General features: G+C 32.5%; 1 protein-coding gene and 1 pseudogene across 1 annotated transcript in view; one reads left to right on the forward strand and one right to left on the reverse strand.

Moving 5' to 3' along the window:
• The window catches only part of Arid2 (AT-rich interaction domain 2), a 187256-nt gene that overhangs the window by 61466 nt on the left and 98884 nt on the right, over nucleotides 1-26906 (reverse strand). The window contains exons 4-6 of the mRNA XM_026400657.2: nucleotides 23732-23865; nucleotides 18408-18626; nucleotides 16316-16383 (exon numbers count right to left, since the gene is read on the reverse strand). Coding sequence (XP_026256442.1) covers nucleotides 16316-16383; nucleotides 18408-18626; nucleotides 23732-23865 — 421 coding nt within the window. The remainder of the gene's footprint in view (nucleotides 1-16315; nucleotides 16384-18407; nucleotides 18627-23731; nucleotides 23866-26906) is intronic.
• On the forward strand, nucleotides 1435-2557 carry LOC113191033 (nucleotidyltransferase MB21D2 pseudogene; annotated as a pseudogene).

A 26906-nucleotide genomic window follows, 5' to 3' on the forward strand; every position in this document is an offset into this window, starting at 1 on the left:
CTGGGAAAGCTGGGAATGGAACCACCATTTGACCCTGCTATTGCCCTTCTCGGACTATTCCCTGAAGACCTTAAAAGAGCATGCTACAGGGATACTGCCACATCAATGTTCATAGCAGCACAATTCACAATAGCTAGACTGTGGAACCAACCCAGATGCCCTTCAATAGATGAATGAATAAAAAAAATGTGGCATTTATACACCATGGAATATTACGCAGCACTAAAAAATGATAAAATCATGGAATTTGCAGGGAAATGGATGGCACTAGAGCAGAGTATGCTTAGTGAAGCTAGCCAATCCCTAAAAAACAAATACCAAATGTCTTCTTTGATATAATGAGAGCAACTATGAACACAATAGGGAGGAAGAGCAGGAAAAAAAGATTAACTTTAAACAGAGACATGAGATGGGAGGGAAAGGGAGAGAAAAGGGAAATTGCATGGAAATGAAGGGAGACCCTCATTGCTATACAAAATTACATATAAGAGGTTGTGAGGGGAATGGGAAAATAAACAAGGAGAGAAATGAATTACAGTAGATGAGGTAGAGAGAGAAGATGTGAGGGAAGAGGAGGGGGGATAGTAGGGGATAGGAAAGGTAGCAGAATACAACAATTACTAATAGGGCATTATGTAAAAATGTAGATGTGTAACCGACGTGATTCTGCAATCTGTATTTGGGGTAAAATTGGGAGTTCATAACCCACTTCAATCTAATGTATGAAATATGATATGTCAAGAGCTCTGTAATGTTGTGAACAACCAATAAAAAAAAAAAAAAAAGCTGTCCAGGACAAAGTAACTACCCTTGACACACCACTCCCTGTTGCCAATGTCCTCACCTTAACACTCCCGAAAGACTTCCACATCCCTGCCTGCCCAGGTGTGAGGAAGAAGTTTGCGTAGAGATTGCTTACAGCTGATGTAGAACAGGTTTCTTTTTCTAAATGCTAATTTTTAAAAAATCAATATATTTCCCCAAGATTCAACTAGGTGTGTTTTTTATGTAGTCAATACAACAAAGCAATTGATAATCACATTAAAAACTACTGATTAAAATTTTTAATCTGTGAACGCTGACAGGTGACAGTTGGTGATTGATTATGAAGTCTTTTTGGCTCTTTCAGTGACCTTCTGGCTATTTTGAAGACTAATCTTATAATTTTTACAGAATGTATTGTAATCTTAATGGGCATGAAAGTCATCAAATAGAATGTGAGTCACGTTGAGTACATCATTGAATGTATCTTCTAAAATCTGTATTGAATAACAAACACCAAATATAACTCTCACCATCTTGAACTCATCAAGCATTTTATCTGAGAGAAATAAAATTCAGTATATAAAAAAAAATTCACAAGATGAAAGTAGCTGAAGTAGATAAGATGAAAGCATAACAAAGCAACAGTCCACAATGAGATGCACAGAGAAAATGTCCAAAAACAATAAGCGAGTTTGTGTGAAGATGGCAGTTCCCACTGCCAGCAAGGCAGTCTCTCTGATCTATAACACACCTGTCTTCCTAGAGCAGATTTCAGGTTTCAGAGCTCTGGTGGGGGAACTGAACAAATCCATTCAAAATTTACAAAGCATGACCAGTGGGAATATGATAACCAGACAGTGCTAGAGATTCAGACAGCCAAGGATCTCATCTTTTCTAACTAGAGATGGTGCAAAAACTAGACTAAAAACTTCCAGTGGTTAATGAATATCTGTTGCTCTCTAGAGAAGTCTGGTGGACCTGGACTCAGATGAGCTCAATGTCTGTCTGGGGCACTGACTATGATATAAACTTCACCCTTCTGGTGCCAGTCCTTAAACTGCATGAGTGTAATCAGCCTGTGCCACTAAGCCTTGTGCTTTTCCTTTCTGAGTCTTTGGCTTTCTGACGAAGACTGTTACATCATCAAAGATCACATCAGTGGTGCCACCAAACACTACTTCTCCCTTCCAAGTGGCTGACTATCTCTATGACTATCAGCACTGTCACATCAGAGATAGAGAAGAAATCCCAGCAAGAGATGCAAAAGGTAGAAAAGTAGAAAAGAATGGGACCATCATTGCCATCATTCTGGATGTAAGGAGCAGTAGTGGATTGTACATTTCTGTCCCTGTGGTATCTTTCAAACGTTGGCCTGAAGTGGCCCAAAGCTGGCTCATGGAGAACTACTTCTAGATGGGAAGATTAGTGAGAAAGAAGTTCATCAGTGGATTTTACTTGGTGCCTGGTTACTCCTACTAAGACAAGAACAACAAGAATGGCAGCTATACTTTGCCAGAAGCAAGGTGCAAATGAAGAAGTGACTCTAGCAGTTTCTTGTAGGCCTACCAGGCCATCACCATTAAACTCTTTTTCTGACATACAGCCATTAGACCCTATCACCTGTGGAGCATGACACTGTAGGACTGTAACAGACTCCTACCAAGTGTCTGGCTCAAGAAGACTATGCAGCTCACTTTTGTGGGGCCTTGTGATGAACTTAAGCATTATCTGGGCAACAAGATGTATCCCAATTATTTCATTACCTCAGTGCAGCACGCTGAAACACCCATAAGAGGAAATTTGTTCAGTTCCCCCACCAGAGCTCTCAACCTGAAATCTGCTCTAGGAAGACAGGTATGTTACAGATCAGAGAGACTGCCTTGCTGGCAGTGGGAACTACCATCTTCATACAAACTCATTCATTTCCTAATGAATTTTCAACTCTGTGTGTATCTGAGAAACACAAAGACATGGAACTACCTGGCATGTTGACTAGATTTCTTTCTTTTGACCAGTGTTCAGAATGGTTTCCCCCCTTTTCACCAAACAATGTAACCTTTGAAAGTAATAATTTTTGGAGCAACTTCATTGAATATACAAATCAGCAAACACAGGATGGTTTGAAGGGAGAGTCTAATAGCTTTTCAAACAAAATTAAGGTTCCCAGATATTAGTTTTAGTGTGTATAATTATTTGACAACTTATTTAAATTCTACTTAAGAACATACCATTATAATTGTTATATCTATTAATTAAATCTTTGCATTGTCAGAGTTGCATAGTGTTTTAGTACAAATTATCCTCCACTCTTGAAATGCTATCAATTTTCATTCAGCCCACTTCTCTTAGTCAAAAAAAAGTATTTGCATTTATTTTAGGTCTCTGTTAATTGTGGGATCCTGTTTTATCCTCTTTGATATTCCTGGCTTCTATCTTTGGGAAGTTTTTTTTAAAAAGTTTCATATCTATTCATTGATTTTATGTGTGTGTGTGTGGGGGGGGTACCAGGAATTGAATCCAGGGGTGCTTAACCGGTGAGTCACATTCCCAACCCTTTTTAAAAATATTTTATTTAGAGACAGGGTCTCACTAAATTGCTTACGGCCTCCCTAAGTTGCTGATATTGGCTGTGAACTTGCGATCCTCTGCTCTCAAGTGTCCCCAGCCACTGGGATTACAGGCATATGCCATCTTGCCCAGCTGTTCATTGACTTTTTGGTTGCAGGCTGGCGGGTGGGTGGGTGGGGTGTGGGAGGCAGGGTGTGTGTTACTCAGCCACCGAGCCATATCCGAAGCCCTATTTTGTATTTTATTTACAGACAGGGACTCACTGCGTTGCTTAGCACCTTTTTTTTTTCTGAGGCTGGCTTTGAACTCACGACCCTCCTACCTCAGCCTCCTGAGCTGCTGGCATTATAGGGGTATACCAGGCTTTTCATTAACTCTTAAAGCTGGGAAGGATATACTTGATAAACGTAGGTGTCTTTGTATTTCTTTCTTTTTTTAAAATAATATTTTATTTTTTAGTTGTAGATGGACACAGTATCTTTATTTTATTTTTATGTAGTGCTGAAGATGGAACCCAAGTCCTCAGACATGCTAGTCAAGCGCTCCACTGCTGAGCCACAACCCCAGCCCTGTATTTATTTCTTTTAGAATTCTAGATGTAACTTTTTTAAAAAAAACATTTCTAAAGGTTTTATTTTATTATAAATGTTTCTGTTCTCTAATGGTATACTTTTTGGACAAAGGTGTTTGCACATCTTTATACCTATTAGATTTCAATATTGCATAAATTTTCTGATGATGAAGAAAGTTTTAAATCTGAATAAAGGCTTTGATACATTATATACATTTTAAAGATTTCTTTCTACTCTGAATTCTCCAGTGTATCTCCAATATGAATTCTGGGGTGTTGAATAAGATGTGAACAAGTGTTACAGAATTTACCACACTTTGTACAATTCTAGGGTCTCTCCATCTAATATGAATCTTATGGTGTTGGGTAAAGTTTGAGTAACTTCTAAAAGCTTTGCCACAATATTCACATTGGTAAGGCTTTTCTCCAGTATAAATTCTCCAGTGTGTAATGATGTTTGAGCTTTGACTGAAAGCTTTGCTTTGCATTTATAGGGTTTCTCACTGTTATGACATCTCTGGTGTCTATTAACGTTTGAGCAATATTTGAAGGCTTTGCCACATTCTTTACATTTGTATGATTTCTCGCCAGGTGTCAGGTAAAATCTGTAATTTGGATAAAAGCTTTGCCATATTCTTGATATTTGTAGGGTTTTTCTCCAGTATGTATTCTCTAGTATGTAATGAAGTATGAATTTCAATTGAAAGCTCTGCCACTTTCTTTGCATTTATAGAGTTTCTCACTACTATGACATCTTTGGTCACTATAAAGGTTTGAGCAATATTTAAAGACTGTGCCCCATTCTTTACATTTATAAGGTCTGTGTTCAATATGAATTATCTGGTGTTGAATAACGTGTGAAAGTTGATTAAAATCTTTACCATATTCCTTATATTTGTGGGGTTTCTCTCCAGCGTGTAGCAAGGGTTGAACAACACTTATAGGCTTTGCCGTATTCTTTACATTTATAGGGCTTCTATCCAGTATGAATACTCTGGCGTCCAGTAAGATTTGTGATTTGTTCAAAAGTTTTGCCACATTATTTATATTTGTAGAGCTTTTCTCCTGTATGAATTCTCTGGTGTTGAGTAAGGGTTGAGCAATGCTTAAGTGTGTGGCCACATTTTTTATATATGTAAGGCTCCTCTACAGTATAAATTTTCTGGGGTAGAAAAAGGCTTCAGATTTGATTAAAAATTTTCTCATTTTTACATTTGTATGTATTATTTTGAATATAAATACTAGAATGGATAAATTTTGAGCATTGAGAATCAACTTCCCAACATTTCTGACCTCTGTACAGATTTTTTGTGAAGTGAATACACTGATGTTTTCTAAGATTTAAAACAAGGCTAAAGTTAGAGTTTCATTACTTTCATAACTTTTTTTTTTAATATACCAGTAATAAGGTTCACTATGACATGGTTTCTGAACTTCATTCCAACCCACACTTTCCCATTCTTTCCTTAATTGTAAATCGTGGAGGCCAAAATTTCCATATGGTCTGCATTTTTGGGTTGAATATTTTATGTCCTGTTCTGGTGAAAAGTCTTAGGTATGATGCAAAGAAATGGCCAAGAAGGTCAGATTTTTGTGTTTGTTCTCTACCATCACATTTCTATGTAAATTCTGCTGACTAGGGTGCAGGCTTCCCATTCCTCTTAGAGAAATCAATGGCCACATCCTTGTATGTTAACTGTGCACTTCCTGGTTTTCAGGGGGCCCTGCATTCTCTCTATGGTTCTTCCAACACCTATGTAGCACAGAAACCTGGAACTCCAGAGCCTAGCAGAATGAGCCTAAAAATACATCCAAACAGTGGCAGACTCCAGAGAGTAACACTGTGCCATTTTTTTTTTTTTAAATAGTCTCATCACTTCTTCTGAGCTTTTCGGGGGAAAAAGGCAGGAAGAAGTTATTATCCCCAAGTAGAAAATACCATGTATGTTCAAAGGAGGTTTTCCTAGATGGCAGAAAACAGGAAATATCTGTGGATGGCAGCATTGGAACACAGGTGTTCTGGCTTCATGAGTGAAATTACTTGCCAGGTTTAGTTGCTACAAGACATTGGCTCCCTATTTTGGTATGGACTCATGGCAAGTTGCTGTTTGAGGGTCAGGGGGCCTGCTATCTCCCAAAGGATGTCCATGATGTCTACTAATGAAAAAAAAAAATCAACCAATATCTGGGTTTGGGTTTTTAATATCCAGATATATAAGTTGGGTTTTTGTTATTTGGAATCAGGCAATATATGGTCTTGGATTTGTGTATGGGAATTAATGTAATACTTATAAGTGAAAATAAAACATTCAACAATCTTAAGTTAAAACACAAAAATAATAACAAAGAAACATACTGGCCTCAGAAAGAAAAAAAGTAGTTCATTCATTCTGTGGAACAATATTGTGGCCTAATATATGTACACATGTAATCTGAGAAAAATAGCAGGGAAATGAAAAAACCTGAAGAAATAAATGGCACAAACATTCCAAATTTTACATAAAATATCAAACCACAGATTTAAAAAGATAAATGAACCCCAAGTAACATAAGCAATAAAACCCACAAGGTAAATCATAACCAAGTTGAAACTCATTAATAAAGAGAACATTCTAAAAGCAGAGAAAATACCATGAACAGAGGAACAACAAAATTGACTTGTCAGTAATAATGCAAACTGACAATGATTATTACCTTTAATGTATCAGACAAAACCCTAAAACTTTATGTTCACAAAAAGTATCCTTTGAACACAGAGGCAAAATAAAAATTTCAGGAAAATAAAACCTGACATGCTAAACCCAACCATATTATTAATTTTGTAAAAGGCAAATGTTCTCACAGACTGATTTAAAGGAAGAAATTGCATTTTGTGGGGAAAAGGAAAGCAAGAGCGAACAATATGCCATCTTTAAGAAACACTGAATGTTAAAATAGATGAAAAGCATAGGATAGAAAAAATATGATAATATCAATCATAAGAAAGGTGATGTAGCTACCTAAATTAGCTTCAGACAAAGTTAACTTCAAGGCAAAATGATATTATAAGAAGGGGAATATTCCATAAGGTTAAAAAATATTCCATCAGTGAAAAAAAGCAATTAAAAATGAGTATATAACTAATAACAGAGTTACAAATATATGAAACAAAAACTGATAGACTGAAAAAGGCTGTAAACACTCATAATCATAGTAGCTGATTTCAATACTTCATCTCTCAATAAATCACAGAACAATTAGATAAAAAAGCAATAATGATACAGAATTCTTTTAACACTCCTAATCACCTTCACTTAATTGTTACTAATAGACATTATATTCATCGGTAATAGAACACAAACTCTTTTAAAGAGTACATGAAACATTCATTGAGAAAGGCCATATGCTGGACAATTAAACAAGTCTTGACAAGTTTAAGAGGAATGAAATTAAGTAGAACTTGTTTTTCAACCACAACAGAATTTGATAAGAAACCAATTTTGCAATAATGATGATAATAAAAGCGAATTGGAGGGGCTGGGATTGTGGCTCAGCGTAGAAAGCTTGCCTAGCAAGCGTGGGGCCCTGGGTTCGATCCTCAGCACCACAAAAAAATGAATGAATGGAATAAAGGCATTATGTCCCACTACAACTTAAAAAATAAACATTTTTTTTTTAAAAAAAGCAAATTGGAAATTTCACATAGTAAGTAATTACATAGCACCTTTTTATATAACCAATGAATCACAAGGATATAACAAGGAAAAATCAGAAAATATTCTGAAATAAATAATAGTGAAAATTCAATATAACAATTTTGGGACATGCTGAAGCAGTGTTTTGGGAGAAATTTATATCATTTGCTGATATTAGACAAGGAAAAAAATTAAAACTAAATGAATTCAAAAAGAGCATTAACCAGTAATGTACATATTATGTAAATTATGGTTGAGTAAATGCAGAAGGAGTTGTTCTAGAGTACCTGCATTATGTGAAAAGCAGGGACAAGTACTAACTTAATAAATTAGAAAGGATTAAAATTTTAATTTCTGTGTAACCAATGAGTACAAAAAAATGTGCATTAATATCTAATTAATAGAGGCTGGGGTTGTGGCTCAGTGGTAGAGTGCCTCGCACATGTGAGGTTCTGGGTTCGAACCTCAGAACCACATAAAAATAAATAAACAATAAAGGTATTGTGTCCATCTATAGCTAAAAAAAATTAAAAATTAAAAAAATTACAAATATATCTAATTAATAGGGCAAACTGGATGATAAACAATACTGAGTCAAATTAAGTTGAAAAAAATAAGAGGAAGGGAGAAAAAGAATAGAAAAAAGAGAAATTAGGAACATGGTAAATTAAAGCAAAATATGAGAATTACATTAAAATGAAATAACTACACTAAATAAACAAAGTTTTTCATACTAGAAAAAAAATCAAAGCACAAATTTTTGTTTACAAAAATTCAGGTAAAATATAAGGTTATGAAAGGCTGAAAGTAAAATATAAACTTTATAAACACCAACCTGAAAGCTGATATACCTGTACTAAATCAAAACATAAATTGTGAAGGCAAGAAGACACTTCCCGATAAGTTAGACTGACCAGAAAAATAAAACAAATATGAGAGAACTAAATAACACAATATTACAGAACTGTACAGAATCATCACATCCACAGTCAAAACAAGCATTTTAACATACCTTTTTTACATAAATGAAGGAACTAACAGAAAAATGACAGCATTATTACAGCAATATGAACATTATAACTAATACTGTTGGCCTGAAATATCGAAATCTGCATAAAGACTTCAGAACATATATTCTTTTCAAATACATGTAGTATAAAATCTGATCAATGCTAGATTAAAATAATAAAGAGTAAAAACATTTCAATAACGTAATTATAAGAGCACATTCTCAACACCATGAAATTGAGAAATGAGTAAGAACAAACTAGAATAATTTCATATATTTCTGGAAATCAAGAAAATTCCCTTTTTTTTTTTGAGAGAGAGAGAGAGAGAGAGAAAATGAACTTTTTTTTTTTTTTTTTTTGTAGATGGACACAACACAATAGCTTTATTTTTATGTGGTGCTGAGAATCGAACCTGGGTCCGGCCCCTAGGCGAACGCTCTACTGGTGAGCCACAATTCCAGCCAAGAAAATTCCTTTTGAAAAGGGGAAATACTGGGGAATTATATTGGCCAAATTATGTTGTTATATTGTATGGAGATCCCAATATGCAACAACAAAAAAAATCCCACCACTATGTAAAACAATATTACAACAATTTTTTTAAAAAGAGACTCAGAAAATTCCTTTCTAAATAACTCATTTATCAAACAGGAAGTAATCATAAAAATGAGAAGACATGTTAAATTGAGTTGTAATAAAAATATGACATATCAAAATTGCTAGTATAAAGACAAAACTGAACTTGGAGGGAATTTTCTGTATTATGTGAAAAGCAGAGACAAGTACTAACTTGATAAATTAGCAAGGATTCAAATTCTAATCTGTGAGTAACCAATGAGTACAGAAAAAATGTGCATAAGTATCTAAAGTTAGAAATATATATGTTATATTAGGAAAAATCATGCAAGCATCAGCTTAATAAATGGAAAAAGTGAAACAAATTAAAAGAAAATAGCACACAGAAAGATAAATAAACAGTAGAAATTAATGAAAACATGTACAACAATGGTGAACATATAAATTTTAATATATTTGTGTGTTCTTATTTAATGTGATTAATGATATAATGGCAGCGCCCTGTTCCCACGAGGAGTGCACATACAAACAAAAATTTTGTGCAACTTAAAATTTCATCACCAATTTTCTAGAGTTAAGAAAAGTGTGCATCTCTATAATCAAAGGGCTTAGTTTTGATGGGTTGGGTGAGGACAGGAGATATGACCTTGGGTCAGTTTATGAAGTGGGGAATTAAAATGCAACACCATATGATGGTGAAACATATGAATATCTAATACTCAAAAAAAGGGAGACAAAAATGGTTGATTTAAAGATTTGGTTAAAATCAATACCAGGGTTAAAAACTATATCTGAAATTGTTTACCACTAGCCTACTCCTCAACCTTCATGAGGCACTGGAAACTCAATGAAGCTAGCAATAGAATCATTTTAAACCAGTATTTTCTTCCTTTAAATGATGGGCAAATGCAACCAGTAGTGGAGGAATAAATTCTCAATCTAATCTGTACAAAAATTCCAAAGAAAAACTTCTGTTGAAATTTGTAACATCATAAAATATAAGGAAATATACGAATCAATGAGTAAATTGAGCTATAAGAGATTAAAATATCAAAATTTTCAGGTATATTTGTATTTAATAAAATATTTATAAATAATATTTACATGTATTATACTTACATTTGTACTTGTTACATAAATTCTTTATATATAAATTTATTAAATTATAAATTTTAAAAAATATATATATTAATACATATACAAAATTATTTATATCATTAAAAAAAAAAACAAAAAGGACAAATTTAACAAAGGCCAAAGAGAACTTGTAGAAACACAAACTTAACAAATTGATCAAGTAGAATATTAGATACTAGTGAAAATAATTACTTGGAGTGAAAAACAAGCCAAGGATTTTACCAGTTAAAGAGACAGACTATATGAATGAAAGATTAAGAGAGGTGGAAGATAGAATAAGCTCAACTTTGGAATTCCAGAAGTAAAGAAAATCTACACCCTGTTATTTGGTTGCAAAATACCAAAGAAACAGAAGAGCCAAAATTAACAAAAAGATAAATAAGAAGGTAAAAACAACAGAATGACTCCCCCCAAAAAAAGCTAGAATAAGGTTTAAATACAAAGATAAATTTTTCTATTAAGATATCTCCACTGAAAGACCAAATTGAGGATGTGCTATACTGTGGAAAGAACACACACTGAAGGGAGATGATATATTCAACAAAGAATGGAGATAAAAAAATTAGATGAAAAGGTCTGTTTTCTGGAATAATAAATTACACAGAGGTATAAAAATACCTTATAAGCAATGGGCTATGAATAACAATAGAAAAAATGAATTTTTTCTCCAAACAGAAAACAAATTTTCAGTGAAGTTTCAACAGTAAGAATTTTTAATTCCAACACTAAAAGTCTGGTACTTTAAAATCCTAACATGGGCAAACAGAACAATGGGAAAGAAAAGTCCTAGAAATAGACCCATATATATCTGATCAGCAAATTTATGACAAAGGTGACATTGCAACAGAGTGAAGAAAACTTTTCAACAAATGATGCAAATTCCTGGGTTGCCATGAGAAGAAAACTTTTGACTCTTATATCATACACACACCAAACCTCATACAAATTGTGTGAAAAGTAGGACAGAAAACAAAACAAAACAATGTATTCTTGACGTCAGGGTAGGAAAAATTTTGTTAACAGGACACAAAAAATTACTAAAAGAATTTGATGAGTTGATGTGTTAATCATCTTTTCACTGCTGTGATCAAATTATCTGACAAGAACAACTAAGTAGAGGAAAACGTCATTTTTGCTCACAATTTCAGAGGTCTCAGTCCATAGTCAGTTGATTCCATTGTTCTGGGCCCAGGACTTGGCAGAGGAAAGATACTTAGCTTATGGTAGAAGCAGAGACAGAAAGGACAGAAAGAGGAAGGGACACTAAGGAAGATGAATTGTTTCAGGGCATGCCTCTAGTGACCCACCTTCTATAACCATGCCCCACCTGCTATGATACTACCCAGTTAGTCCATTTCAGCCCGGATATGCTGAATATGCTTTCATAACAATTTATCCTCTGAATATTCCTATATTAATACAAGAGCTTTAGGAGAATATCTCATATCCAAACCATAACTACATTAAGAATTGATGTTCATCAAAAGAACCTTTCAAGAATAAAATCCAGGGGCTGGGGATGTGGCTCAAGCGATAGCACCCTCGCCTGGCATGCGTGTGGCCCGGGTTCGATCCTCAGCACCACATACAAACAAAGATGTGTGTCCGCTGAAAACTAAAAAATAAATATTTAAAAAAAATTCTCTTTCTCTCTTAAAAAAAAATAAAAAAATAAAATCCAAAAAGATATAAGAAACTATAAGAAGATATTTCCAATACATACATCTTAAAAGTAACTTTTACCAAAAACATAATAAGGCCAGGCCCAGTAGTGCATGCCTGTAATCCCAGCGGTTCAGGAGACTGAGGCAGGAGAATCGAAAGTTGAAAGCCAGTCTCAACAAAAACAAGGCTCTAAGCAACTCAGTGAGACCCTGTCTCTAAATAAAACAAAATTGGAATGTGGATGTGGCTCAGTGGTTGAGTGCCCCTGAGTTCAATCGCCGGTACCAAACAAACAAACAAAAACCCATAAAAACATAAAAAGACCACAAGTCAGTAAGACTGACAATCTTAAAGAAAATTGGGTAAAATACAGGTACAGACCAAAAGAAGCTACCAAAATAACCAAAGTTATTTTATATTCCACTAGTCATTGGGGGTGGGGTAGGGGATGGTTATTAAAACCAAGATGCATTAACCTATATATCCACTTGAATGTTAAAATGAAAGAGCCCAACAATACCAGATAACTAGTAACAAGAAGCAACCGGAACTCTGATTTACTGCAGTTAAGACTCTAAGACAAATACTCTGAAAATATGTTTGGCAATATCTACTAATGCTGAATATATGCATACCCTAATACCTAGTCATTATACTCTTAATACCCAACACAGATGCATGCAAACATTTACCAAAATACATGACTAGCAGAATTTTTTGTTTCTAAACTGGAAATGACTCAATTCTTACTGCTTTCTGAATTTAAAGCTGAACGGACAAAATACTGTATATTCATGCAATGTAATAATATATTACAATAGAGAAGAATTAAGTGTAAATGCTTGTAACAATATGAATGAATCTTTCACAAGTATAAGGCTGACAAAAGATAAACAGTTTGAGGGAATATGAGAAGGAAGGATGGTTAACAGTTGAGGGACTGGAAGAAGAGAATGAAATGGGGCATAAGCAGGGGCACTGCAGAGGTACTTGTGTTTCTTCATGTGGGTAATAGTTACACTAGAATTTTCATTTTTGTAAACATTTATTGAGCTGTATACTTACATACTTTTCCAAGTATGGGTTAAAATTTAATAAAAAATTTTACTGAAAGGAGTCAGGGGAAAAATTATTAAAGAAAAAAAATTCCAATGTCTACTAGGCATAATTTCAATAAATACACAAACATGATTAATACATTTTGACATTAATCAGAATTTTATCAACGGCATATTCATATCTACAACAGGCATATTTGTATGCTACTACTTTCGCTTTTGTTTACCAGTGTCCTTCCACAAGCATACTTCCATCCCTCAAACTAGATTTGTTTTTACTTCATAACATTTGCATCTGCTACTTCCTTGACCTGATAAGCTCTTCCTCCAGAAGTTGGTGGTCCCCTATTATAACTTAAATTTACCAAATATCATCAGATTTTTTATTTCCTGAGAGAAACATTTGTTGGCCACAATATTTAATGTTGCATATACCCCATGTCTTACAACTGTATCACATTATTCTGTTTTATTTTCTTCACAATACTTGCAAAATTCTCAACCTACATTGTTTAATTTTATTGTCTGTCTTTCAGAACTTAAAAAGAAATTCAGTGGGGGTGCAGGGACCTTGTTTCTCCTGTGTCTGGAAAAACTGTAGTAGATATAAAATGCTTAGTAAATATTTGCCAAATAAAGAAATTATGTAAAATTTATGTGCAAAATTATGTAAAAGACAATCAATTAAGTAAAACAGTTCAATTTTTTTTTCTTTTCCTTTTTGGTACCAGAAATTGAATTCACAGGCGCTTAACCAACTGAGCACATCCTCAGCCCTTGTTATTTTTTATTTTGAGACAGAGTCTCACTAACTTGCTCAGGCTTGCTAAACTGCTGAGGCTGGTTTTCAACTTGCAATCCTCCTGCCTCAGCCTCTCTAGCTGCTAGGATTACAGGTGAGTGTTACCACACCTGGCTCATCCCATTTTTCTCTGAAATGAAGAGGTTTAAAACTATTAATCAGACATTTTTTATCAGATATCAGATAAATATCAGAAACTGCAATTGATTATACAATACTTTATGAAACACTAGGCCTACCTATTTTGGGGTGCAATTGCATTTAACATAATAACATGAGAGGTAATTATAAAATTTAATTAATATGGTATATTTTTATTAAAATGTTTTAATATCTTCAACTCTGGAATTTCATTTCTTGGAATTTATTCTGAGAAAAAACTACTACATACTTATAGAGTTGACTATAGGTATTTTGAACCTAGCGAGGTCATAATAATTACCTAAATTTCTGAAAATATAGATTATTTACACGAACTATTAAATATCTGTAATATAAAATAGGTGGTTATTAAGATGTTAAAGATTAATAATAAGAAGGAAAAATCATAATATAAATGAAAGGACAAGATGACTTGCTTAGCACATGTAAGGTCCTAGGTTCTATCCCTAGGTCCAATGTGCGCATGCACACTCACGCCCACACACACGTATACGTTTGAAATACAATTTTTTAAAATTATTATATATATGAAAATACCAGATAAATGCACACAAAACAGTGTTTATATCTGGATGCTTGTAATTAATGATGGGTTTTTAAGTTTTGACTTTTGTTATGAATTCTAGCTTTTCCACAATGTACATCCATTACTTTTATAAAACTAAGAACCAATCTTGTTCTTTTGTCCTCCATTATTTATTAAATATTATCAGCTCATTAAAATAAAATTCATGTGTATTATATCTCTGAAGAAAGACTGTAGATTCCTATATTGCTTTAAATACTTTATATAATGGAATGGTTTTGTTAAAAACAAACGAACAAAAAAACCCCAAAACTTTTGTAAAAAGAAAGATAGTAAAGAAGACTATTAAGTTGTTTCATATCTAGTCCATATTAACTTTCAACTCTTTACTGAAAAGTAAAGAAATATTTTATATGATAACATTTAAACAAATTCAGAATGTATTTATATAAAAATTATTGATATAAACCAATGGTGTTGAGTGTCTATAACCCTCTAATTTATTATCTTCTTAGCTAAAGAAACAAATAATATTATAAAATTATAAAGAAAAAATGCCTCAGTGGTAATATTAGTTAAGAATCAAATGTGTAAGGATTTTGTGACAATTTAAACATCAGATGTCTACTAATAAAATCATGCAAGGCTCATTAAAGGCTCAAAAATATCTTGATATATTATTTCTAATGATAATTTACAGCACTTCAGACTGCTGAAGAAGTTGAAGTTTCTGATTAGTAGAACCCTTATCACATACAACTGGCAATATTTTCTTTAAAAACCCTTAAAGCTTCCTGTTTATAATATAATTCACCTAATGCAATTGAGGTTTTTGAAATTTTATAATATATTGTAATAACTGGACATAAATTCTGATTTCACATTTCTTTAGATAATATTCCAGCAGAAAAATCTTACAATTTGCTGACAGATTCTGTTTCTTAAAAGAAATCTCTTTTAACTCAAATTTGTACAATATTTCAATAAAAGGTTTTATTGCAAATGATTTCATATTTAAGTTATTAGTCTATATATGTTGTATATTATGATGTTTGGGGTCCACTTTTAAGAAATAATGTAGACAGGCTTAAAACTTATAGCTAAAGAAATAACAAAAATTGAAAGTTGTCAAACTAAAAAGCTATTCATATATCAATTTTAAAGAAAAGGAAATGTGCTTACATAATAGTGTTTAATGTCCATGTTCTATTATTAAAATGTGACAGAATGTACACACAGCGGGTTAATAAAAGAGGCATCCCATGTGTTACTTGAAAGCCAGGAAAATTAGACAAATGTAAATTAGAAAACAAATGTCCAATTCTTTTTGTAATTTCTTATCTGAAGTTCACAGGTTGTTTTTTTTTTCCCCAAAATATATTGCCAGATATTTTCCCATATATTAACATCTACTCATCTTTTAGAGTCATATGTCTTCTTGAGAACTTCATGACAGATCTGGATTTTCATTTCTTCCTGAATTGCACAGTCAAAATGCATATAAAAATAAAATTTCCTGAAACATTCTCAGAATTCCAGCTAGGAATGAAGTAATTTAAATATTTATTGCTACTGATGCAGATTTAGCATCATCAGAAATCAACAAAAAATGTAAATAATAAATTCACTGGCTATCCTAAAAGATTATCTACTCAACTTAATCACAACTCTAAAAAGGTATGTTTATAATTTGCTAAAGATAAAAGCATGTAATATCAAGTACATCAAATGAACCATTTGATCCACTATTTTCTTGGCTACATAGAACTCAATGGCTAACATTTTAATTTATGTTTATTACCTTAACAAAGTCTCTATCAGTCTTCTCTTTCCATTCTTCTCCAAATACAGTAGAAAAGGATCCTAAAGCTAAAATAATAAATAGTGCACTTAATAAAATGTATTAAAATTTTTATTTCTTAATATTACATAAGCTATCAAAAGTAGTAAAACTAAAAGTTTTAATATATCTTGTGCACTAGAAATTGTTTCATAGTAAATGACAGTAGTAATGATTACTAGTGGAGTATAATGATAATCTTTTAAAATATAAACTTTCTTAAAATTATATAATCCCCCTCCAAAATGTGTCCCTACAAACTAAAAATACACAACTTGAACTGGGGATATAGCTCAGTGGTAGAGCACTCTCCTAGCATTCATGAGGTTCTGGGTTCCATCCCAGACATTTAAAAAAAAAAAAAAAAACCCACAAACAAAACTCATTTTTAAAACATAAACAGTGAAGAAAAGAAATGAAGATTACTGTAATACTGTGTGTTAGTTTCCATTTGTAGAGAAGAAAAATCTTAAGAAGTCAAAAAGATGCTATTGCTATTAGATTGCCAAACTGTCATAATTAAAATTTTTCATATTAATTTCAGAAATAATTCTGTAATTCCAATTTCAAAAATACAGAGCAGGAAATTCTTTGTAAATAACTCTATAAATGAAACCTCCGTTCAGGAAAATTCTCCAAAGAGAATTATTTTTGAAATGTAAAACAGTTTTAAGTATAGAGTATCTTCATAAAGTCCCCATGTACTGTGGAACGCTACACGTTTTATGCTGTTGGAATGACAGAAACATCCCCTAAATAGAATTTGCAAAATTATTAGTGTTTTAGATTGCTACAATGCATGATTATTTAGTCTTTTAGAAAACTTAAAAAAAAATACAACTCCAAATTCAAGAAGATAAACAAACAGTCTGAAAACTGTCATGCCTTAGCGTACCAAAATTGATAAGATTACTTCCAGCCTATATAGAATTGATTATTCACATGTAGTTGTATTCAATGACCAAAATAGAAAGACTTCATTAAAATTACTGATTTGAGAGTATATATTTTCTGAAAGCTTCATTTGGAGGGGGTGAGGGGATGGTCGGTACCGAGGATTGAACTCAGGGGCACTCAACCACTGAACCACCTCCCCAGCCCTATTTTATATTTTATTTAAAGACAGGGTCTCACTGAGTTGCTTAGCGCCTTGCTGTTGGTAAGGCTGGCTTTGAAGTAGAAATCCTACTGCCTCAGTCTCCAGAGCCACTGGGATTACAGGCTTACGCCATTGCGCATGGCGTGAAAGGTTCATTTAAAATTTTCTAAGAAATGTGAAACAATTTCCAATTCCACGCTATAACAAATGTTGAAGTTATATTTGAAAGATGAAAATAATATTATCAGCAATCAAACATTTTGAAAGTAAGATAAAAATCAAACAAATTTAGATCTTCAAAGCCATAAGAGAAACTGAGAAGTAATGATCTTTGTTTCTCCCCTGGGTTACCAAGAATAGTTTCAGGTAGGGTAAAAAAACAATTTTATTTTTGCTTAAGTTAAAAATTTTTCATATAATATAAGTACAGGGTAAATTTCAAAGAATCTACTTAGAGATCCCAAATAAAATTATGTTTGAAAGTACACTACTTGAACCTAATCAAATATCAGAAAAATGAATTCATGTGCAAAAATGTTGCTATTTGAAGATAAAAACAAAAAACAGGAACCATTAAAATACTACCACAAGTTCTCTCACAGACTATGTCTACTGTGCTATGTATATAGCTTTCTATAAGATAAAAAATAATTTCTTCTAGATTTTAGTTTTATCTGAATTTTCTAAGAACCGATCTCAACTCAGGAAACCCACATATTACTCCAAGCAAAAACTGGGTTTTTACATCAAAAGCTATAATGAGATTAACTTACTATTCAAACTTTTAAGATTTAAAAACCCAAAATATTCATCTTAAATAATGTATTTTTAATTAATAAGAACAAATAAGGAATGCTATTATATTGACAAAGTATTTTTCTCCTTAAAATCTTAAAAAAAAATCCTTAACATCTCTACAGAATAATAACTTAATACATTCAGCTTAAAACTTACTGTCATCAAACACCCCAGCATTAGCAAGTAATAAAGTGATGATTTTAGGGTCTTTTTCAAGTTGCATGACGTGCTTGCTTTCATTGGATAGGAGAGTGCATACATTAATAGCAAAGTCCACTTCATTTGGGAGTCCAGATAACAGTGAAAGCACCAATTTATTATAATCATTTGGCGAATTAAAGTCCATAGATAGCCCATAACTTTGCCGCAGATAATCTAACAAAGAAAAGAAAAAAAAGAAAACACCTTTAGTGAGGATTACAGTAGTATCTTCTGAAGTCGGACAGAGCTTTCTCTCCCTCCCTCTTTTTATCCTTAGCAACATGAAAACTGATTAGAAGTTGAAAGTATTCAACTTTCTGAACTTAGGTTTGCAAATTACAAAAACTACAGTCTTGAAAAAGTATAAAACACAAAAATGTACTTATCACCTTCTTGGACATCATGGTCAAAGCAGTATTGTATGATTAATTTATATAACCTATACTTTTACTCTTGTAGTTATATTTGATATTTATGTTTATTTCAAAGAACCATTCTAATTTATTGAGGTATAGTTAACAATTGTAAAAGTCATCCTTTCCAGTTTTAGAATTGTGTGAGTTTTAGCAAATACATAGTCTTTTAATTGCAACCATCGTTAAAATATAAAGCACTTCTGTCACTAAAAAATTATATTATGCTCCTTTGCAGTCAGTCCCACCGTTTATTCCAATGTACACCTGATCCTATATTCTGTGTGATTTTATTTTATTTCAAATGCTAAATAAATGACATCATACAACATGTCATCTTTTATGTCTGGTTTATTTCATTTAGCAAAATGGTTTGAGATCATGTCCATGATGATGCATGAATCAGTTACACATTTTTTTTAAAACATAGTTTGCTTATCAATTTCCTATTTCAGTACATTTGAGTTGTTTCTGGATTTTAGCACCTAAAAATACAGTTGCTGTATACATGCACATACAGATTTCATTCCTATTGGAAAAATACCATAAATGGTATGGTTGAGTTATACAAAAAATGTATGCTTAACTTTCTAAGAAACAGAAATTGTTTACAAAGTGGCTTACATTTTGCATTTCCACCAGCAATGTACAGAGAGTTCTCCTTGCTTCCTTTTCTTGCTAGCGTGTAATATTGTAGGTTTTAAATATTTTGAATACACATGATTTATCTAATATTTGGTTTAAAAATATTTTCTCTCAGAGGAAATATTCATTTTCTTAAGAGAAATTTTAATTTTGATGAAAGCGAACTTAAAAATTTTTACTTTCATGGTTCATTTTTTTTTTTTTTAATCCTAAGAAATTCATGCCTGACACAATGTAACTAAGATTTGCCTAAAACACTCACTTACACTAACTTTTAAATGGGGCAGCTTAGGCTTTGGCAGCTATGTCCTAAGACAAACACACTATGTATATTTTACAAATAAAGCCATAACTAGTACAAAGAAGCAAAGAAACAAAAGTTGGAAAACTTCCATATGAAACATTTCAGAAATATCTGATTTTGAAGATTTTTTTTAAAAAACCCACACTCATTAAATAAGATGAAAATAAAAATGTTGTTGTAATATGCCATATAGAAAATGACAAAGACTTTCTTCATATCCTAACACAGACATGTAAAAACCTCTTCAGTTCTAAAATATTCTAGAATGCCTCTAATAACATAATTAAGAAGTATCATGACAGTTACAAATGACTATGACACAGATCCTTTCAATATTTAAGGTTGGAAAATAAGAACATATTCTTTATTTTTATGATCTTGATAAGTGAAATTTCAATAATATATGGAGAAAAAGTAACAAAACATCTAAGAACATAGGAGCAGATTTCAATTTCCATATTATAACCGGTAATTGATAATGAGAAGACAAGTCTTAGCAATAATCTTTAAATTTCACATAGCTTTCATGAAAATCTCTTGTATAAAAATAACGTTGCAACTCATATTCAGTGTCTGTGATAGTCCCAAAGTTTGAATATGATCTTAGAATTGCTCTATTTACTACCAATGACAAATAATCAATACATCTTTACCTGAGTGACTTTGCTAAACATAAAATACACACACACACACACACACACACACACAGAGAAACACACACACACCATCCTTTAATTATATTAGACTTGGCAAAGATTCTTAAGACAATGCACAAAAAATATTTATAAGATTTAGCTGGATGCAATGGCATGCACCTGTATTCCTAGCTACTGGGGAGTCTGAGGCTGGATCATCACCTGAGCCCAGGAGTTCAAGGTTCATAGCAAGACTGGATCTCAAATTAAAAAAAGAAAGAGAGAAAGATTTTGAGATCCCTTTCCATTCCCCAAGGAGATATGATCAAACTGCTATAATTTTAAATTCAGAATGGGACTGGAAGTTTATTTTCAACATTCTTGATTTAAAGTTTATATAAATGGATCATTGCTCACAAGCCTAATTTGCGGCAATCACTTCTCTTTATGTTCAGCTTAGAGGAAAGGAGAAGGGTTGCTCAGTGCTGTTTATGTCCATTGTAGGAATTCTACAATACGTTCTATTGATACTGGCAGTGACTACTGTAGTCCAAACATCTGCTAGAATATCAAACATTTAAAGAAAAATATTTACCCAGAAACAACTGGTAAGAAATTTAAAACTTCCTATATTAAACTTTTCCAAATTTAATACCAAGTATGCAAAAGGACAGGGTACTTGGCTGCCTTTTAAAAATATGATAGAGTTGGATTACATGATTACTACAATCCTGACAAACTCTAAAATTCTAGAATACCATAAATTTCAATGAGTTGTCATTTGTCAATTTTGCCTTTCACAATTTTTCTATAATAACATTGCAAATTTCTATAACGATATAACCAAAAAAAATTTGTTTGTGTGTTGTTGGGAATCCAACCCAGGGCCTCATGCATGCTAGGAAAGTGTTCTATTACTGAGCTATATCTCCAGTGCTAAACATTTTTCTTAAACATGCTTTTTTGTTTTTTTGTTCTGGGGATTAAACACAGGGACTAAAGGTGCTATCACTAAGCTACATCCCTAGTCCCTTTATATTTCAGACAGTTTTGCTAAACTGCTGAGACTGGACACAAACTATCTTTCCTTTTTTTGGGGGGCGGGGGGTGAGTGGGAGAGGGACTGGGGATTGAACTCAGGGGCACTCAACCACTGAGTCACATCTACAGCCCTGTTTCGTATTTTATTTAGAAACAGGGTCTCACTGAGTTGCTTAGTGCCTTGCACTTTGAACTCAGAATCCTCCTGCCTCAGCCTACCAAGCCGCTGGGATTACAGGCATGTGCTTTTACAGTGCCCAGCTGGTTTCAAACTTTCAATCCCCCTGTTTCAGCCGCCAGAGTTGCTGGATTATAAGCATATACCACTGCACCTGGTTCTAAATGCCCTAGGTTACTCCATTTAGGTGATTATTTAGAATATACACACCACATACATATACAAAGAAAATCTATAAAATTTGTTCTGTTTTCCTTAATGATACTTGAAAACAATCATTAGTGAAAAATATATACCGATAATCATGAAATCTGTAGAATACCATCATGATACTGTGGCATTTTTGAGAAAAACAAAATTAAATTCATAAATATGATTATTAAATACCACCTCTTATAAGTTTGAATTTGATATTCTATAATTTTTATGATTCCCAGTGTTTTCCTCTATGAATCCTTAACCCTGATTTTATCAAACACAATACATATGTTATGCAATTATTCAGATTTTTCTTTAAAACAACAAAGACATATCAAAGCATTTAAAAAAGAAGTTGTTAAAAATTACAGAACTTGTACATAAATATATTTCATCATGAGCTTCTGCAATACCAAAAATATTTTATATATATCTTAAAGTAAATCAGTTTTAATTAGGGGAGGGGAGGCAGAAAACAGATCCAGTAAAGAAAAAAAAAAAGTTTTTAAACAAGACCAAATGGAGAAAAGGGTTGGTTTAAAACACGATAGATAGTAGCAGACACCAAACTCAATTTAAGCTACAAAGATGAACAGCAATACTGTTACTGTAATATAGAATATCATACAGTTATAAATAATCTTAAAGGTCATTAGTACAATGTCTCTTTCAATGCTGGAATACCCTCTATAATACCCTTGAATCAGCAGTCATTGGCTCTTTTAGGAACAAAGAACAAATCACATAACAAATCATTCTATCACTTGTAACTATGAGCAAGCTTGTCTATGTGGTGACTTAAAATGTTCTCCTTTAACCTTGGTTCTTTCAGTAATAACCACTAATTAAAAACAAATTGGTTTGCACTTCCTGCTCCTACCTCATTTCAATTATTTAAAAAATCATCAGATGAAGACTCTTCTAATGAAAATCAGAGATTTTAAGAGATTTGATTTCTTTAGTCATTACTGACTGTGTAAGAATATGGAGTCAAATTCAATATGAAAGAAACTTTGAAAACAAGACAATGTAAAACTAAAACAAAAGAGATGATACCGACACAAATGAGACAGCTTAAATAGACAGCTATAAAGACTGCCATCAGTACCAATGAATAATAACTATTTAGAATAACTACAATTCTGTAAAGAATATAACTTTGAAAAAGAAATAGCTTTTTTTTTTTTTTTAGGCCAAATGCTGTTGACAAAGAAACAGATGCACCTTATCTCCCTAAATCTTTCTTCCTAGTCCTCATCATCAGTCCTAATCCCCAGATCCATTAAAAATGGGACCCCCCTTCAACAGTATTCAGAAATATTAGACTCTTGAACTGCTTATTTCTAATTTGAGTTCAGCTCTTTTTAACTACAGATTTTTCTATAAATGGTACAAGGTGACTTAAGTAAAATATTATTCCTGATATCATGGCAGGAAAGTAATAGAATAACTGGAAACATTTCTGAGAATTTGAGTGTTGGGAATTACTGAATTGTAGAAAAATCTAGTAGACCCTATATGAAAATTCTTGGCTTCCCTAATCTTAAAATGGACCTTCCACATCTTGTTTTAGTTCAGTATAAACTGATGACCAACCAATAAGAAATAAAAATGTTTACAATAAAGAAGAAACTTTACTTGAAAGTAAGTGATTTTTTAACTTTTAAAAATTCCTGCAACTAAAATTCTTGAAGAACCTTTGAGAAAGGGCCCTGATAATAACTAGATAAGATTCTTTGAAAGGTGTAATACTTCAACACCTAGTGTTTCCAAGTGAAAAGTAATGGTCTAACTCATTGAATAATGTCTATTTTCCTAGTTCAAAGCTGTGGAACTATGCCCTTTTAATTTCTAGTGATATTTACCTGACACACTGTGTTGCTGGTAATTGTAGGAAGATGGAATTGCACCAATAGGAAGCTGTGGCTTTGGATTGCCTGGTGGTACCTCATCATCATCCTCCCCAAAATGATGAACTTTCTCGTACTTTTCTAGATAACTGGAATAGAAAAACAGCACAGCAAAGATTTAAAAACAGATTTGTGTCTTTTTAAAACTCCTACCATATATATCTGTTTACCTTTTCTGGGTGTCCAAAACTAGTAATAATAAAGTACCACAAATTCCTTATATTAGTGGAACAGTAATCTCAGTTTATCAGTAATAATTGCAGATAAACTCAATGCAATTCTTACAGTTTTTGCTTTCAGAAGAGCAGACCACTATTCAATTAAAATTATAAAAGTAAGTAGAGATTATCAAAGAACAAATTTATGGATGAATAGCACTATATTTGTTTGTTTTAAGTTATTTTTGGTCACTGTAAAAATCAAGTGAAAATTAAAAGATTCCCTAATTCTAGACTATCCAATATCACTTACCAGAGATAACCACAAGTTCATATACAACTGTCAACATATTTTCTGTGAATATTTTCACGTAATATATTTTAGAGATCCAAGTATGTCGTCCATACATACTGTACTACTTCATTCTTTTTAATAGCTATATAGTATTTTATTCTACTAATACACAATAATCTAGTTCATGATACGTTTAGGCTATCTTCAGTTTCGTATAAATCACATGCAATAAGCTTAGTCTGCTCATTTAAAATGAATATTTTCTCTTTATAGACACCGGATATGATAGGATGGCATGGACAAATCTCCACCAAAAAGTAATGTTCCTAAGAAATTGTGACCAATTTAAAAGATAGTTCTTGTATCCTCTACTATATCATCATTACTGGATATGACCAATCCTAATACTAATTAGAATTAAATTTTCAAATTCATAATCTAAATTGTCACTATCAGTTCAAAATAATATTCCAAAAGATTTTAAAATGAGGACACAATTAGTCAAACCATGTCAAGTACAACATTGTATTCTAAGATACCTGCTACTATAGTTCACAAGTAAGAAGTTAAACTGATTTATATACTAACTTAAATTTACCAAAGAAAAATTCTATGTGTGATTATTTTAAGGATCAATCATTCTACCATTTGTGATCCAGACAGATGCTAAGTTCATTGGCAAATTTTTTAAAAGCCCTATAGTTACCCACCCTTTGCTGTTGGGGAGATAGGTAATAGGGGAAAGAATGTCAATGGACATATGAAGAAGTACTATCTTATTTTTATAATCAGAACTTAGTTTTTAAGGCAGAAGGAATGAAAGCTATAATTTTATACAAATAAAAAAACTAATGACTTGGAAAATCATAACTACTACTCATTTTTCCTTCCCAGTTTTTAAAAGCAAAATAATTTATATTCTCAAATCTGAAAAGGAATTAAACTGTCCCTTCCCATTTCTTCCCAGTCCATTCTTTCCTTGTTTTCCATGTAAGCTCAATTGGATCAGAGAACTCTATCCCAGAAGGCAGCTTGCTAACAAATGCAACCCTGTTCTTCACTACTACAGAGTGGCAGCGTAATACCGCCAAGACATATGAACAAATAGAACCCCTGAGCATTCACTCAGAAAGGGATGCACCTGCACATGATTCTATCTGATCCAGAGGCTGTCCCCAGCAGAGGTTACAATTAAAAACAAACAAACAAACAAAAAAGAAAAAAAAAAGACAAAAGAGGGGCAGTTTATACTTAGTATAAACCAACAATGAACTTAAATGGGTAAATGAATCAAGTCTTTTAAAAATTATTATTAGGGAAGATATTATAGAAAGAAGGGTATGTATAAATTTAGACATAAAAGCAAACTGGAAAATAGCTGCTCAAAAATTATGTAACATTTTTTTCTGAAATTAAAAGATAGTTTCACATGAAATCACTTGGTCATATTGAGCATATTCTAGATGGTATGGTCTTTTAGAATTGACAATTCATGGAGGAATGGTTAAAGACAGACTAAAGATAAATAATCTTTATGGAATAATCAAATGAAAGAAGAGATTTCAAAATTTTTAAATCAAAATCTTACAACTAAATAATGTGTTTAAGATGCTTTTTCAAAAAAAAGACACTCTTTGCAAACTTCTTGCTCATGAATGCAAAAACCAGATTTAAAATTTTTATGTTTTTTACTACAGTAAGAAGAAAAAACACCATTACTAGTAAATACTGATAAACTTTTCTTTCCTCCTAGAATACCCAAAATGGAATGTAAGCAATATGCAGAGCAGACACCAAAGTACTATATACTATCATACATAAAAATCCTCATAATGCAATTTTTTTTAAAGGAGAATTTTTTTAATATTTATTTTCGGCGGACACACATCTTTGTTTGTATGTGGTGCTGAGGATTGAACCAGGGCCACATGCATGCCAGGCGAGCGCACTACCGCTTGAGCCACATCCCCAGCCCATAATGCAATTTTTCAGAAGACTTTGTTGAAATACATGACTTCTGATCTCTTGGGACAGTCTAACAATATTCCTCCAAACAAACCTTTGTACAGGTCCAGACTCTGGAAATTTAGATTTAGGCCAATTGTTACAATTTTTGAAAATATTTCTCTTGTTTGAGGGTCAGTACTTGTTCTCATTGCCATCATTACATATTTTCTACTGAGATGCAAAACAGGTTTTGGTGTCCAGCTCAGATCTCTTGTCTCTCTAAATAAATAAGCAGTCTTTTATTTTTATTTTTTGGAGAGTTTTGCTTCTAAAAATTAAAAGGTATTAACAGGCCAGAGAACACAGCTAAAATACAAATTTATATTTCAAAATACGTCTTCTGATTTAATTTCTTAGCATGACCTTTCGCTTATACAGCAACAGATCTACTCTGTTCACTCATTAAACTACAGATGTGAGACTACCCATTTCTATCTTTTTTCTTGAAGTCAATGACATTATTTTGAACAGGAAACATATTAATCAAAGTGTTTATTGAACTCCTACTGTTAATCTTCCTAGTATATTACATAATTAACTCAACTGGTAAAATATTAGAATCCAGATAGCAATAATCCTCTCATCAGACAAAGAAAACCTAAATTTAATATTAGGAATAGTTTCAGGAAGGATGAACGACATCTTCTTCCTATATTCTATGCCTACTTTT

Source organism: Urocitellus parryii, chromosome 5 (assembly GCF_045843805.1).
Source record: "Urocitellus parryii isolate mUroPar1 chromosome 5, mUroPar1.hap1, whole genome shotgun sequence".
NCBI lineage: Eukaryota > Metazoa > Chordata > Mammalia > Rodentia > Sciuridae > Urocitellus > Urocitellus parryii.